Source organism: Cricetulus griseus, chromosome 4 (genome assembly GCF_003668045.3).
Source record: "Cricetulus griseus strain 17A/GY chromosome 4, alternate assembly CriGri-PICRH-1.0, whole genome shotgun sequence".
Lineage (NCBI taxonomy): Eukaryota > Metazoa > Chordata > Mammalia > Rodentia > Cricetidae > Cricetulus > Cricetulus griseus.
Genome location: NC_048597.1, coordinates 169,675,417 through 169,691,842, shown reverse-complemented (window position 1 = coordinate 169,691,842; position 16,426 = coordinate 169,675,417). Strand labels below are relative to the sequence as shown.

Genomic DNA, 16,426 nt, shown 5'->3' with positions numbered 1-16,426 from the left:
ATTTAGCCTCCTCGGGGCCTGCTTAAATGCCTCCCTGCCAGTGTTTCTGGGAGCATCGCTTTGGCTCTGCTCATCCTACTAAGAGCTCTCTAGGACTCCAGCAACCAGAACTGGCTGAATTGGGACCCTTCCCTTTGTTTTGTTCTCCTGGTGGACTGTCCTAGGATAAGCACAGCCCCCCCCCCCCGTGCAGTTTACTTTGAAGTTCTAAAAGGTCTGGGAGGCCCAAAGGCCTGTGGGGCAAATGGGGGAGATAGATTCAGATGAGACTAGAAGACAGCAGAGGCAGCTAGAAGCTAGCAGTCAGGGAAGTGAGGACAGGGCTGGAGATGGTGAAGAGACACCAGAGAGATGGCTCTGTCAGTAATGTGCTAGCCAAGCAAGCCTTAGGATCTGAGTTCAGATCAATCCCCAGTACCCATGTAAAAAGCCATGCTGCCTGTAACTCCAGTGCTTGGGGTGCAGACAGGAGGATGTCTGGGCCTTGTTGGCCAGCTGTCTAGCCAAATCTTTTCGGAGAGATCCAGTCTCAAAAAAGATGAAGAGAGATATAGGGAGATGCCAACAGTCAACTTCTAGCCTCCACATGCATGTACATATTCTCACACATGCACACACAAGCACATACACACATGGGGGTGGAAAGAGAAAGAATGGGTATAGTGGGGCATACAAACTGAAACAATGTATACACACACACACACACACACACACACACACACACACACACACAAACACACACACACCTCTGTGTGGGGGGCGGTAGGGGAGTGTGTGGAGGGAGTTGTCTGTGGGTGTGTGTGGGGTGGATGTGTGTGTGTGGGGGGGTGAGGTGGGTGTGTATGGGTTTGCTCCCCCAGGCTCCATCCATGTCTGCCGATTTTCCACATCTCCAACCCCCCCCACCCTCCCACCCCCTGGCAATAGCCTGTGGGAAGCAAGCACCACATTTCCCCTTAGTCATGACCTTGAAGGAAAAAACAAAAACCAAGAAGCTTCTCATTCCCTCCCACTCACAGCTGTGCTTGGACTTGGCCCCTCACACCATGCTGGGGCGAGAGCTTCAGGTAACACAGACTTAGAGGCCTGGAGTTTGTCAGACACACTCCTCTTGTACCCTGGGGAGAGGTGTAGGCCTTTGTGAGGGGGACTACATTTTCCTATAGCTCTGGGCCCACCCCCAGCCCCATCCTGCTGAGACTGAACTAGGTCTGAGCCCTGAGAAAATAGGCACCAGTGTCTCTAGCTCCTAACTGCAGCTTCCAGGCTGTTTAGAAAGGGCTGCCCCTTTGGAGATGGGGAGGGAGGAGCCTTAAACCTTGGAGACAGATGAAAGGGATGCAGGTCTTAGAGCTCCTGGGCCCTGAGGTTGTACTGGGAGACCTGGGCTCCCTCAGAACTTGGGGACCTAGAACTCCACCAGGTGCCAAGAGCACAATGCAAGGTTGGGACTTGGGAGTCAGGAGTCATCTGGCCCCCTGCTTCCACTTTGGAAGGAATCAGAACACTCTCCCCACCCCCAACTCCAGTTCTAGATTTTCATCAAGGCCCAAAGGAGTCAGTCAGCTGTGCCAGGAAAAGCCATTACCCTGACAGACTCCCCCACCTGCTAAAAGCTTCCTCCTCTACCCCCCAGCTTCTCCCCTGAGCCTCCCCACCCCCCTTCCTTTCATCTCACTCACCTACCCTGACCACCTCTTGGCTAGGCTGGGGGAGACTTAACTCTTTCTGGTCTTAGGGGAAAGCTCTGTCTAACTTCCCCATCTTTTCACTCTGACTTGTTCCGACAAAACCCCTAGAGCTTGAATAGAGGAAGAGACGATATGAGCTGGAGGGAGAAGAGGGCTGTCAAGGAACAGTCATGGGTTCCGATCTCAGACTTGTCCCTGGCATTTTCACACTCTTGGTTTTATCTTTTGTATGCACATGGAGCCTCTTGACAATCCCTAAGAGCCCCCAAGGGTGAGCCTGTGTGGGGGTGGGGGGCAGGTTTGTGACATGTATAGGAGGGCCTGCTTTCCTTCCAGCATGTCTTTAGTGCCCTACATTCCCATGGCTGCCTCTGTCAGAGGCTCAGAGGCCCCATGTGGGGCTGAGGTGTCTCTGTGGTGGGCTAATGGCAAAGCCTGGGAGCTCTCAAAAGTCTCTGGCTTTGCAGGTGCAGCTGTTAAGAGAGAGAACAGAAGTACAGAATGCCAGGAAGAGTTCCTGTGACACCCTCAGTCAGCCATGGTCACAGAGATAAAACAGAGGGATGTCAGAGGGGGATGCACCAGACCTCCCCTACTGGGTGTGTGGTATAGCTCCCCTCCTACAGGCTGGGTCACCGATTGCAGTCGGTGTAGCAGCACCATTTACAGCCTGAAAATAACACAAGGATATTAACTCTTTCATTGAGCTTTCTAACAGCCCTGGATCTCAGGGACAGTCATCTCCCACATCTATGGGCTCTGCTGAGGCAACAGAGAACCCAGGCTCCTGCCTCACCCGCACAGCCTGCCCCTGAGAGCCTGTGTGCTCAAGGGCCAGGAAGCTCTCTTCTTCCCTGTGCCGAGCATCCAGTGTCCACTCCAGGGTTCTAAACACAGTGGGTAGGGAAATAGTACACCCCACTGAAAGGATTCATAACTGAGGCATCTGGGCCAGCCTGGGACTCTGGGCCACACACTTAGAGAAATGAAAGCCAGGAGAGAGCAACTTAGGTGGGTGGCACAGGGCCAACACTATCCAGAAGCATGCTACCATCGAACAGACCTCCAGAGAAGAGGGTCCAGATGGGGTCCCTGCATATAGGCACCTGCCAGGAAATCAGATAGGTATGACATCTGCCCTGCTTTCACTTTGAGCTTCTGCACCTAAGCAAAGGCCTCAGTAGTGGCCAGCAAAGATCACCAAACAGGACAGCTGAGGGGAGAAGTCTGGCATGCATTGGGTCCAGGTTGGCATGAGTGTCTGTATGGGGAGAGTTGCCCACTTTCTGTTCACCCTTCCCACACAGAAGAACCCAGGAAGGGGTCACATCAAACAGAAAGCCTCCCTCTAACTCAGCTGCCCTCCTCTCCAGAAAAACCACATCAGAGGAAGCCACCGGTCAAAGCACCAAAGCAGTGACCTTTGTGACCCCAGAACCCACCAGATCACCTGTCTGGGGGCACACAGTGAAAGTAGAGATCCAGGCAGAGGATGCAGGAAGAGAAGGTGAGGCTGGGGACTGGGGGCTCGCATGTGGGAGGTGCAGGGAACACAACCCCACGGCCATGGAAGGCAAAGGCAGTCCCAACACAGCTGGAGATCACCTGAGCACTTCCCTGGGCTCCGATAAAAACATTAAAAAAAAAATCATAATCCCATCACGCCTCATCTCCCCAGCCTGCTGGAAAAATGAGTTGTTCCACATAAATGAATTCTCCAGACAATGTGAGCTTATCGTTTTTTATGACAGTTGTTATTATTTTCATGGTTGTTATTACTGCCATGTCCCACTGAAATGGCACGTTATAGTCTTGTGGCATGTCCCCTCGCATCCATCATTAGAATCGCCATCTCCTAAGAGGAGCTATGCTCTTTGGCAGAGAACACTGGGGCTTAGGGAATTTAAATAACACAAGTCCTGGGTAAGCACTGACAAACTAGGCAACTTATATCACTGGAGCTCCAGGTTCTAGCTGAGTTTGGGTTTGTTTGATTAATGCCTCTAGCTAGAATGGATCTTCATCCCTGGTTAGTCCTCCTTTGGTCTTGGACCAGGTACCTGTATACACACTTGCAAGTGCACCCTGTGTGTTTCTCACTGTGAGACCATCTAATGTCTACCCTTAAGTGAGAGGTTGGGCTGGGCATACTGAAGACCTGACTGCTGATGCCAGAACTGCCTGGGAGCAGTGACTGACACTGGGAAACCTAGGAGCACCTGTACTTTGCAGCCTGGGAGCACTGGCAGCACAGAGCAGAGGTCCCCTGCCATGCCCCTGGACTCAGCTAGTCAGACCAGCATCCTCACTTCTTGCAGGTGGCTCTAGAAGAGAAGGCAGGCTTTACTGCCTTCCTTGTTCACCTCACAGAGCCAAAAGCTGACAATCAAGAGACTGTGGGAGGGAAAGAGGCAACACAGTGGACTCCCACACGTGGGGAGAAGGCTAGCTGAGACAAGAGAATAGTTGCCTTCCTATAAAGGAGGAAGTGGAGCTGTGGGGATGATTTGAGAAGATATGGAAGAGGAAAAAAAAAAAAAACACCCTCGGGATTTCACACAGACATACATGTGAGCTTGTACACCCACACCTTTGTGAGGGCCTGTGTGTTAGCTCATGTGTTTAATGAATGTCGTTGCATAGTATTGTTGTCTGTGCTATATTCCCCCCGCCCGTGTGTGTGTGTGTGTGTGTGTGTGTGTGTGTGTGTGTGTGTGTGTGCGCGCACGCGCGCGCGCGCGCGCGCGCGCTCGCATGTAGGAGGTTAGTAGCGATGGTAGGTGGGCCCTGCCCCTCTGTCATGCACAAATGGGATGAAATGAGGAAGGGTGTGATGAGGTCAGTAGTCTTGGGTCCTTTGCGTAGCTGCAGGCAGGACTAATTGCAGGAGGGACAGGAGGGTGAAGGGGCCACATGAATCAGAGAATATTGGCAGGCACCTCTTTACAGATTGAAGTCGCTTGTTGGAACCTAGTTAGAACTGGTTGCTGTGGTGATATCTACAGAGCGGGAAGGGGATTGGGGGCCAGGCCAAGAGGCAAGAGGATTGGGAGGAGGTAGCTCGAGGACTGTTAATGAAAAGCAAAAGGGTAAAGGCCAAAGTGGGCGGCTAGCCAAAATGGCTTGTTGGCCACACAAAAGGAGTGGTGGGAAGCAAAAGGGTTCGGGGCCCAAACAGGAAGCTGATGAAACATGTTTGACACTAGAAGATAAGATCATGGAAGGAATGGCTGTCAATTGCCCCAGTTACAGTTCAGGGCCAGCTACCTACAAAAACAGGGTGTCCCAAGACAGGTAGATACAGGGTCTCATAAAATCCCGATCAGTTTGGGGGTGGGATGCAGAGTCCATGGGGAGCTGGTATGTGTTTACAGCTTCCTTTGCTACTATTGTTGGATCTTGGCTGGGAGTCCTGGGATCCCCCTGTAGAATCTTCTCAGGTCTGCTCAGGCATGGGTGAATGTGTGGAGAGCTACAGAGGGTTAACAAGGGGAAACAGGTGAGAGCCAGGACGGGGTGTAGGAGGTCCTCATTCATAAGTCCTTCCTCAGGAATCTTAGAAATTGGATAAAATTTCTTTCTTTTCTGTTTGACTGTTTAAAGCATTCATGTTATACACAAGCCCAGATTGGCTAAATGACTCCCTAGAGCCCAGAAAGCAAATTAGCATCTTGGTAGGAGAATCCAGACCTGCTGACTTCAAATCCTGGAGGTATTATACTTTCTTCTGATAAATTGCAAGACCATCCAGTGCCTCTTTCCTTCTGGGTATGGACCCCATGTAGCCCTCTCTGTGTGTTGAGCGTAGCTGTAAGGAAGACTGAGAACAAAATAACAATGTCCTACCCTCTAGTCAACCCGCTGCAGTGGGGAAGGGTGTACAGAGCTGGGGAGCAGCTGTTCATGGTCCTTAAAAGTCATCTGGGAAAGGGTACCCCTCAAGCATAATCCTTGTCCTCCCTTGTCCTCTCTTAGCTTCTCCTCCTTCAGGCTCCATCTTGCCTCCCTCATCCCTTTATTCTTCTCCTCTTTCCTCATTCCCCATCTCTTCTTCCTTCTCAAAAAAAAAAAAAATCCCAGAGTTTCCAAGAATGGGGAAGATGCATCGAGTCACCAAATCCAGCCTCTTTGCCGCCCATTTCCTAGCTGTGATGTTGACCCAGTTTCATGCCCCCTCTGAGTGCCACTGATCATATTTTAAAGAGAAGGGTGATGATGCTTGCTGTAAGAATTTGTAGGAATAGTAGCTGGGTACTTGTAATCACCATGCCTGGAACACAGCAGGTGCTAGTGAGTGGGCACCCTGATCATTTCCAGGATGCTGGCTTTATCCTTAAAGTTCATCCTAATTTTAAGAGACAATGTGGTCTCTAGGAAGTGTTTACTAAATGTTGTGTTGATCTGCATTCTAATTTCTTTGGAGTAGAGACTAGAAAAACGGCTCAGTGCTTAAAAGCACTTGCTGCTATTGCAGAGGACCTGGATTTGGTTCCCTGCAGCCACATGGCAGCTCACATCCATCTGTAACTCCATGGCTTAGTTTCAGTTTCTATTGCTATAAAGAGAGTCCATGACCATGGCAACTATCATAGAGGAAAACATTTAATTGAGGTAACTTATAGCTCAGAGGTTTAGTTCATTATTATCATGGTGGGACATGGTGGCCTGCAGGCAGATATGGTACTGAAGAAGGAGCTGAGAGTTCTACATCTTGAGTCAAAAGCAACAGGAAGTGAACTGAGACACTGGTCATGGCTTGAGCATATGAGACTCAAAGCCTGCTTCCACAGTGACACACTTCCTCTAACAAGGCCGTACCTACTCCAGCAAAGCCACACCTCCTAATAGTGCCACTCAGTATGAGCTTATGAAGGCAATTACATTCAAACTACCACACCACGCTCGAGTTCCAGGGACTCTGACACCCTCTTCTGACCTTTGCAGGCACAGGGCTCTCACATGGAGCACATGCATACATGTAGGCAAACACTTGTTCACAGAAAATGAAAATAAAATTTAAGTTGGAGTAGGCTTTTAAAATTATTTTTATTTTCTGAGTATGGATATTTTGTCTGCCTGCATGTCTGTACATCACATGCATGCAAGTGTCTATGGAAGCCAGAAGGGGACGCCAGATCTGTAACTGGACTTAGCAGTGTTGTTAGCTGCCATGTGGGTGCTGGAAATTGAACCCAGGTCCTCTGGAGAGCTGCTAGTACTCTTGACACCAAACCATCTCTCCAGGCCCCATGGAGTAGACTTTTATAGGTTCTTATATTGAGAGCTCTCTTGAATAGATCGTTTTTGTTTACTGATCCTCTGTTTCCCTACCTAAAACATATGGGACACACTCCTTCCCATCCGTGTGAAGAGGCAGTGGGAGTGAGTATGACCAAGAGAAGGGGTCTTATTCCTGCAAGCACTGTTACTGCTTGCCTGTAACACTGTGTTCACATGTCTATTGCCTTGTGGGACTGGATTTGGTTCTACATGTCCATTCTGGGGCTCAGAGGTTCTTCACATCTGGAGGTTCTAACAGGACATGACATGGAGCCTTGGCCTGGATAGAAATGCAGATAATGCCTTAGGGTTTATATACACATGTGTGTTCCCTACATGTACATGTGTGACTTTTCCGGGGGTAAACAAATGTGTTTACCCCAGGTGATGTACCATGACAAACTAATAATTCCTCTCAAGTCTAGCTTGATCGACCAGAAAGTTTACTAAGGTTACTTCAAGGAAGGAGTTACTATATTAGTTTCCTTACTCCCATTGCTGTGATAAAACACTGACCAATAACAACTTGGGGAAGAAAGGGTCTATTTGACTTACAGGTTATAGTCTATCATCAGGGGAAACCAAGGCAGGAACTCAAGACAGTAGCTTCAAGCAAAAACCAATAGAGGAACTCTGCTTAACTGGCTTGCTCACTTCTTTTCTTATACAGGCCACAGCCATCTGCCTAAGGATGGCACCACCCACAGTAGGCTGCCCCCCCACATCAATTAGCAATTAAGAAAATGCCCTAAAGAAATGCCTACAATTCAATCTGATGGAGGCAGTTCTCCTACTGGTGGTCCTTCTTCCCACATGACTCCAGTTTGTGCCAACTTGACAAAAACTAGCCAGCACAGGTAGAGGAGCATGGTGACTCAAAGGCAGTGTGATACCACTGAAGAGCTCACCCTCAGCTTGGGTGGCATCCTGTACATGGAGATTCTGGCTCCACCAGAGAGTCTCCTTTTACCAGTAATTGCTGACTGCTCTTATCATCTTAGGGAGGGACTTGTGATTTTGTAACTTTCGAAGCCTTTTCATTTCATGGTTTTCCTGAGTCTTATGAGCCTCCCTCCTCCCTCCAAGAAGGATTGTTTTATACTAGGAAAATGGCTACACAAGCAAAGGTATACATTCCCCCATGTGTTCCATCGTCTGTCTGTCCCAGAAATGTCCCTTGCCTCTCACTGTCTCCCATCACTGGGAAATCTCTTTCCCACCCTCACTCTCTCCAGATGTCATCATCAAGGTGATGGACAACAATAAGAAAAAGGAGCTGGTGTCCTATGAAATCCCCATTAAATACCTTCGTGTCTTCCATCCGTACCACTTTGAGTTTCAAAAGGTAAGCCCAAGCAAGCGCTGGGCTCTGAATCTAACCTCTGGCTGGGTAAGGGAGATCTGATGGGAAGTGCTTTGATGTTCCCAAATGTTCTCTGAGAATAGAGTTGAGGGTGAGCCCAGGTCATGCTCCTCCCAAGCCAGAGACATGGAGTACAAATTTGGTAGGCAAAATATTCTTCAGAAAGAACCCAGAATCTGAATACTAACCTGGAGTACAAACTCCAGCCTCTCAACCTTGGACTAAACTTCTTAGTGCTGATTGGTGAAGGCAAAGATTCACTCTCATTGCTCACGTATTTATTAAGCACCTACTGAGTGTCTTGCCCTGGGCCACAGAAGAGCAGAGCATCACTTTGCTCTCCTCCAACTTTGCTCTCCTCCAACATGCACTCCAGACCCTTTCCTTTCAAAGGAAAGGACCTTGTGAGATAAGATTGTCTGGGTTCCTGTTCTAGTTCTGCCACTTACTAGCTGTATGTCCATAAGAGGCCACTTTACCCTGGACCTCCATTGCTCCATAGCAAAGGCAAGACAAGGCATCTCTGAATAGGCTCCAATGTGGTGATGAGTAAAGTACTAGTACACAGGAAGAACTCAGCACGTGTAGTTCCCATCCCTACTCCTTCCCCCAGGCCATGGCACTCACCTTACTGCCAAGCAACTCTTCAACTATGGCACTAGAGATCTTATCTTCCCTGGGCTGCAGGAGTACAAAAGGGACTACAGGGCAGGCAGGAAAGCAAAGACCCCAAGAGATCCTGGTTGTAGCCCTAGACCTGTCTTGTAGGGCATCTGTCAGGGCCTAGCTCTCTGTCCACTTACACCCCAGGCCTCCTTATCACATCCTCACCAAGAGAGCAGGCAGGCAGTAGTCCTAGAGAGGGCAATGAAATATTCAAACGGAAAGGGGGAGATTTATTGGCTGATCTTCTTGGAAGGGCTCCCAGGGACTATGAGCTTTAATTACAGCTCGAGTCCCAGTGGTGCAATGATAAGCAAGTGTCCACACTTGCTGGATTTATGACCAGGCTCTTCCCCTTAGACATTCTCCTTCCTATGTATCTTCTGTCTCCATCTTGTCTTCACCCCGTGCAGTCTGAGAAAGCTGACGAAGCCACTGCCAAGACCTGCCTATATGCCACCATGGTTCGGAAGGGCAGCTTGCTACCCAGCTACATTGGCTGTGACCACACAGCTCTGGAGGTACCAGCACTGGGGGACTTTGGGTACTGTGGGGACAGGTGGAGCCCCTGATGTCCTCTGAATGGTTTGAGAGTATGGAGGAGAGATGTCTAGGGAAGAAATCAAAAATGGCAAAAGCAATGAGACCTTTCTAAATTCACCATAATGGGGCCAGTGAGATGGCTCAGTGAGTAAAGTATTTGCTAAGCAAACCTGATGACCTAAATTCAATCCCTGAAATGCACATAGAAAACTGACTCCACGAGATTGTGCTGTGGCCTACACACACACACACACACACACACACACACACACACACACACACACATGCCAACACCATGGCACAAGCATACCTACCACACACCTATGGCCTGAGACTCCCAGACAAAAACCTGTCATCTCCTTGGCTGTTCCTGAAGTTTGGCTTTTCTACTGCTTGAGCATTGACAACCTTATTCACTGATTCTCCTGACAACTAGTTATACAACCTCATCCACTGGGCAGATCAAGCATGAGCCTGATCTTTCACCTTTCAGCCCAAGGACAGCTTCAGGAGGAAAAATTGATGCTTGAGGCAGACATGGCCCAGGCACCTGGGCCCTGAGCCTTTCCCTAGGCAACATATTCATATACACAAATGTCTGTGTGCGATCCATAGAGCTCTGACATAGCCTTCTCCTACCCCAGAGACCCAATCTGATCCCTTGCCATGGAGCACCATGAGCCTGGGAGGGCAATAACTGATCTCTAGCCCCATATCACAACAGGGGACACTGAGACCCAAGTGAGTCTGATATAAGAGCCCAGAGATGCTGAACAACATCTCTGCTTCCCCACAGCCACCCCTTGGGTGTCAGTGGGTATCTGTTCCCTTTCTTCTGTCTGGCCCCTTTCTAATATATGGAACAAGAAAGAGTAAAGTCAAGATGGCTTTGCAGTCCACAAGATCCATCCAGTGAAGGGGCCACAGCCCCAGACAGTGGACCTGCCCCACCCCTGTCTCAGTCTTCTGACTTGTCTAATAGAATCTGAGCTCCCCTGCACCCCAGCAGCCTCCCCCCCCCGCCCGCCCCCACCCGCCTGCCCACTCCCCATTCCAGCACAGACCTTCCTCCAGAATATGTCACAGAATATCCACAGAAGCACCTGTCACAGGAGACACAGTGGGAAAAGAAATTTCTTCAGCTACTCACCAGGCTGTCATGAGCAGGTGTACTGCTACAGCTGTCTCATTCACAGCCGGCCAGAGTCAGCACACAACAGGTGTCAATTATCCATCCCCTACAGACACACTTAGACCATTACCGTCAACCCTCATACCTGTTGGAGTTCTTGTGAGCAATAGGGCGAGACAGCTTGTCATTGACATCAGAGGCTCGCTGGGGGGCCCAACTGAGAGTCAAAAGGCAGTAAGGATGGTTTAAGTGTTTACCAGCTCACACCTGTGTGGCGTTAGCCCCCAGCAGCCCAGCAGGGATGGGTCCAGACAGAAGGGCCTTAGGGGATGGTCTTGAGGTGAGGGAGGAATCCAGAGCAAGCCCCACCCCTGGGCTTCTTTTCCACTGGAGAGCAGAGCCAGAAGACCCAAACTCTCAATGCACAGGTTGGAAAACTGAGGCCTAAAGAGGATCTGGGTCTGGTCAAGGTTTCCCAGCTGGGGCAGACCCAGCAAGGGAATGACCCCTCAGCTGTGTTCAGGGCCCATGCCCTTTCTGCCTTTTTCCTTAGGACCCAACCAATTTTTGAGGCTAGTTTAACTGTACCCTTCCTAAGGCCACCATGTCTCTCCCACTCTGTCTCCAGGACTTCTCCTTAACACTCAACAGCATAGACACACCTCTCCTCATCATTCTCCCTCTCCCTCTTCAATGTCACAAACACTGTTGACTCCCACTGTGTTCCAGGTTCTGTGTTAAAAGCTGGGAATACAACAGTGAATGGGACGCATGGGTCTGCCTGTGCCAGTTATATCAGATAGAGAGCAAACAAGAGCTAAGAAGCTCCAATTCTGGTGATTGCTACAGAGGAGGAATGCAGAGGCCAAGAGAAGGGGCGTCTTTAGTTATTAGAAATGGACCATGGATGGTGCCACAGAACCTAGAGGAGGAGAAACAGCTGTTGGGATAAACTGGTGGAGGATGAGGGTGGGGAGGCCCAGGGAGAGGAGCTGGTATGTGCAAAAGCAGAAGCAACAATGTGTTAGGAGATAAAAAGACTTCAGCAAGAAAAGGGGTCTGGGGAGCTGGCACTAAATGTGGGCAGAGGAGCAGACAGGTAAACACTTGCAGGCTTTGGCAGCATGGCAAGCACTGTGAAATGAGGACTGCCCAGGCAGTGCTGATGCCAAGGATAGCCTTCTCATCCACCCTTTACTGGGAAAAGCTCTATGGTGAATAGGCACTGGGACTGATGAACGCCAAATCAAACAGTGCCTGGTATTACCTCTGACATTGGATTGGGAGACTCAGCACAGCTGGAGAAACCAGTCCTGAGCTTAGTGTCCCCCGTTTACAATGTGTTCTCTCATCTCACAGTCTAATCAGAGAACCCCCTCTTGTAACCCGGGGGGATCCATGACCACAGTTTTGCCCCAGTAATTGTCTGGACCTCCTCCAGGCTTGGACTCCTGCTTGTATGCCTTGTCACTCAGGGCAGCTGAATTCCAGGAATGCCCCTAGGAAACCAGGGGCACTTGCCCAGTCAGACCCAGAGGGTGACCTCCTGAAGTAGAGAAGCCTTGAGCAAAACAAGAAGCAAGGAAAGCAGGGGCAGGAAGGAGCAGGTGCCAGTGATGGGTAGTAGCATGGTGGTCATGTGATCATGGCAGGTGTAGGGATGGGATCATGTGATCATGGCAGGTGTAGGGATGGGATCATGTGATCATAGCAGGTGTAGGGATGGGAGAGATGTCAGGGGTAGGATGGGCGCCTTCAACTGCTTCTTCTTATCCTCTCCAGGTCTTTCTTCACGGAGTCAACGAGCCCCTGATCAACAGTCCCAAACCCATGGTGGTGATTGCTCGGGTGGTTCCCAGCTATGCTGCGTTTAAGTAAGTGGGTACAGGTTAGGAAGGAGAGGAGGCAGAGGGCTGGGATGGGGGAAAGGTCCCCTCCTCGAAGTTCCCTCTAAACTCCCCAAGCACACACCTTGACCTCAGGCTCTAGTGAGCTTCCCATAGCAGAAGGCCCTAAGCCCTGAAAAGAAAAAGTGGGGATCTCTCTTGATATTTCTGAGCATGTAGGGCCTGAAGAGCGGGAAGGATCTGGCATTAAGGAGCCCAAGAGAGGATCCTTTCCCTGTCCAGGGGCATCTCTGCCTCCCCCGAAAATCCTCCCATCCCAGGCTCACAACCCCAGTCTGAGGGTCCCCAAAGTAGATGGCCTAAAGCCATCTTGGAACATTAGTCCTGCCTGGGTGTGTCCTCTTTCAACCTCCTGGTGGTGTCTGCCCCAGTCCCAGCATGTCCCCCAATTTCCAGACCTCTTTTAGAGTCAATCCTCAGGAAAGAATTCAGGATAGTTTAGCCACTGAAGGTCAAAGAGAGGGATGCTCTTCAGACAACGTGTGTGCTCCCAGAATCGGCTGTCTGCCTGTCACTGCCCAAGCTGACCTGGCTCTGAGGAGTTTTTAATACCCTAAAAGCCACACTTTCTTATTGGAGGCGTGATCACTAATGTCCTGTTGCAGTGACAATACGCCAGTGGGCCCAAACTGCAAGTATGTGTACATGTCCCCCCACAGGCTCTTCACCCCTTAAGCATAAGCCAGGATCCCCACAAGTCAGGAGGAATTCTGATAAAGATTTTCTAATATGAAGTGGGGAAGGCAAGGCCCATTTTAAAGATGGTAAAGCTGAGTTGCTCTGATACAGCCAAAGTCACCTCAAGTCACTGCTAAGGGATCCTGAAAGCTATGGCTATCATCTCCAGACCAAGTTAAGCCTTCCCAAGACTTGTGCCGGAGATCACCAGTGTGTTTGTTACAAGGTCCTGGCTTAAATGAGATGGGTCACTGCACTCTCCCCTTCATCCCAACCCAGAGTCCAAGTGTGAGTCCCAGATGCCAGGCTGGCCACAGGTCAGAGAGTGCCAACTCCTGTCTCTTTGCCTCTCCAGGGCCAGCCAGGCCAGGCAGGACCCTGCCTTTGTGGGGCTGCCACTCACAAAGATTTCCTTCCCTATCTCATCACCAATGAACTTTGATGTGCCTCGGGTCAGCCAGAACGGGTATCCTCAGGTATGTCCCTCCCAATAACGGCCCCTCCCTGGAGTACACTAGTAACAGACGCATTCATTCATCATGACATCAGCCAGAAGTCAGCTGACTACTGAAGAGCACTTACTACATCTCACTGCTGCCCAGGATTCTCTCCTGTGAGCTACACAGAACCTGCCCTCAGGACTCCCAGAGATACCAAACATCCACCCAGGTCATGTCTAATCTAGTAACAAGCCAGCAGGGACTATCAGAGCTACGACAAGCAGAGAAGAGGAGACACAAAGGACAAATAGTATGGATTCCACCTGTCACAGGGCACCTCAAACAAACAGTCATAGGGACAAGAGATACAATAGTGTTATCAAGGGCTGGGGAGATGAGAGCAGGGGGCTACAGATTTGTGGGTGTGAAACACTTAGCATGACGTGTAGACGTGAATGTTTGTGTGTGTGTGTGTGTGTGTGTGTGTGTGTGTGTGTGTGTGTGTGTGTGTAACAGAGGTCAATGTCCAGTGTTTCCTACTTTATTGTGTGCATATCTTTAAAACCTGGGGGGAAATGGGGTGTGTGATCACATGCCACAAAACAAGTATAGTAGTCAAGAGATCAACCTATAGGACCCTGTTCTGTCTTTCCACCATATGGGTCCCAAGGATGGACCTCAGGCTATCAGTCTTGGCAGCAAGCACCTTTTCCCACTGAACTATCTTGCCAGCCATTCTTCACATTAGTTTTTTTTTTTATCTGGAGCTCACTGACTCAGCTAGACTGGCTGGCCTGTAAGTCCCAGGGACCCAATTGTCTGCATCTCCGTGCTGGTGTTCCAGATGCTGGGGTTAGAACTCAGATGTTTAGCAAGGTCTTTACATAATTGGCTATTTTATCACCCTCTATAATACATTTTTAACCAGAGAAATGGAATTTTTATGTCTGGATGGTTAGGGGAGGCAAGTCTTGACCCTTCACCTTGTTTTTGAGACAGGGTTACCTTATATACTCTCCATCTGCCTGCCTTATCCTCTCAGCCCTGGTAAAATAGGCATGTGCCACTATGCCAACTTAGTCATCACTTTTCACGTTTTTTTCCATATATATATATATATGCATGCAGAGGTCAGAGGAACTGGCTTTATATGGATTCCAGAGATCAAACTCGTGTGCTGCATGTGTGCTGTGGTAGATTACCCCCTGCCTATATGGTGTGTGTGTGTGTGTGTGTTAATAATTAAAAAGGAAAAAACCTAAAAAGTGATGACTAAGTGCCTTGACAGGAAGTCTCTTTAGCCCTGAACCATTTTACCAGCCCATTGGTCTTGATGTTTTGATATGAACGGGTTTGTCTAGAGCAGTGATCTATATCATATTATATATAGCATAACCCAAGATGTAGTGCATGTTGGGAACAGGCAGGAAGGCATATGTTTAAATATACTGGAGAACGGGTGCACAGGTCATGACTGAGCTCAGGAAATGGCCATATTGACCTCCTACAGTCTGCATGCCACTGGGAGCTTACTCTACATGATGGAGGAGGCTTGGAAGACAGGGTGTTCTTGCAAGTCCCTCCTGTCATCTGCCCGCTAAAATTAGAACAAGACACTCTGTTGGAGCCCCAGCTTCCATTTAGAGGCAGACATTTAAAGAAGGCTCAAACACAGACAGGCGTGATGGTCGGCAGACAAGGGTGGGATAAAGGGGAATCGTAGGGACAGCTTCAAAACCAAACCAATCCTCAGCCTGATTTCCCCAGAGTCATCTCACACATGGCCCTGCATTTTCACAGAAAATTATGAACCAATCAGCAACTGTCCCAGAGGGCAGGAAGTATTGCCTGCTTTAATGAGTGAGCCTCTCCAGACCACTGCCTAGCTCCACATGAATACAGGAGGCTCTCCTCAAGACAGACTTCCAAGCGCTTCTATCACATGTGGGCTAGAGCCTAGCATGAACAAGACACTTGCTAAAGGTTACTCAGCATGGTGGTGGCTAGATGAGTTTAAAGCTGCATGTAGCCTGTGCGGAGAAGCCCAGGGGCCAGCAGGGAAAGCAAGAGAGGAACAGTCTGGGAAGTAAAGGGGATCTGGTCGGGAACCCTGAGCCTAGAGAGCACACAGTCCCCATCCTGCACCTTCTGAGTTCCATCTCTCATCTTTGCAGTTGGTGGAGTGGGGACTGAACCAGGTAATCTCTAAGTCTGGTCCTCTTTGGCATCTTGGAGCACTGAGTTTCCCATAAACCCCTGGGCAGGGGCTGCTGGGCCCAACACACCTAGGCTGGAGTCCAGCTCTGTAGCTTGCTAGCTGTGTGACCTTCAACAAACTGTATGATTCTCACAGACCTATTGACTCCTCCCTGACTAGGCTATTAGGGTGAAAAGGCTAACCCAGGAAAAGAGTCTCTTCTGTCCTCTTCAAAGCTTCACACTCTCAGAAACCCTAGCTCAGATGGACCTACCTACTGCCATACATCACAAGTAGTCTTGGCATTAGGTGCTGCAAAGTGGTCGCCCTTAAGGACATGATCTCTAACACCTAGTAACAATCATCAACTAACTGCTCCTGGGAGCAAAGTGTCCCAGGTTTCTGGGACAAGGCTAGTGAAGAGCTAGGTTTTTATGAGAAACTGGTAACTAACCCCTCCTACTAAGTTGCTAACTAACCTTTCTTCTGGTTTCATTGGCCAGAATCAGGTCACAAGCACTCCTTGAGCTAA

At 49.5% G+C, this 16,426-nt stretch overlaps 1 protein-coding gene across 1 annotated transcript in view; it reads left to right on the top strand.

Moving 5' to 3' along the window:
* The window catches only part of Ccdc33 (coiled-coil domain containing 33), a 94,981-nt gene that overhangs the window by 29,941 nt on the left and 48,614 nt on the right, over nucleotides 1-16,426 (top strand). The window contains 4 exon segments of the mRNA XM_035444219.1: nucleotides 3,065-3,198; nucleotides 8,207-8,316; nucleotides 12,455-12,546; nucleotides 13,613-13,733. Of these exon segments, the coding sequence (XP_035300110.1) occupies nucleotides 3,065-3,198; nucleotides 8,207-8,316; nucleotides 12,455-12,546; nucleotides 13,613-13,733 (457 nt within the window).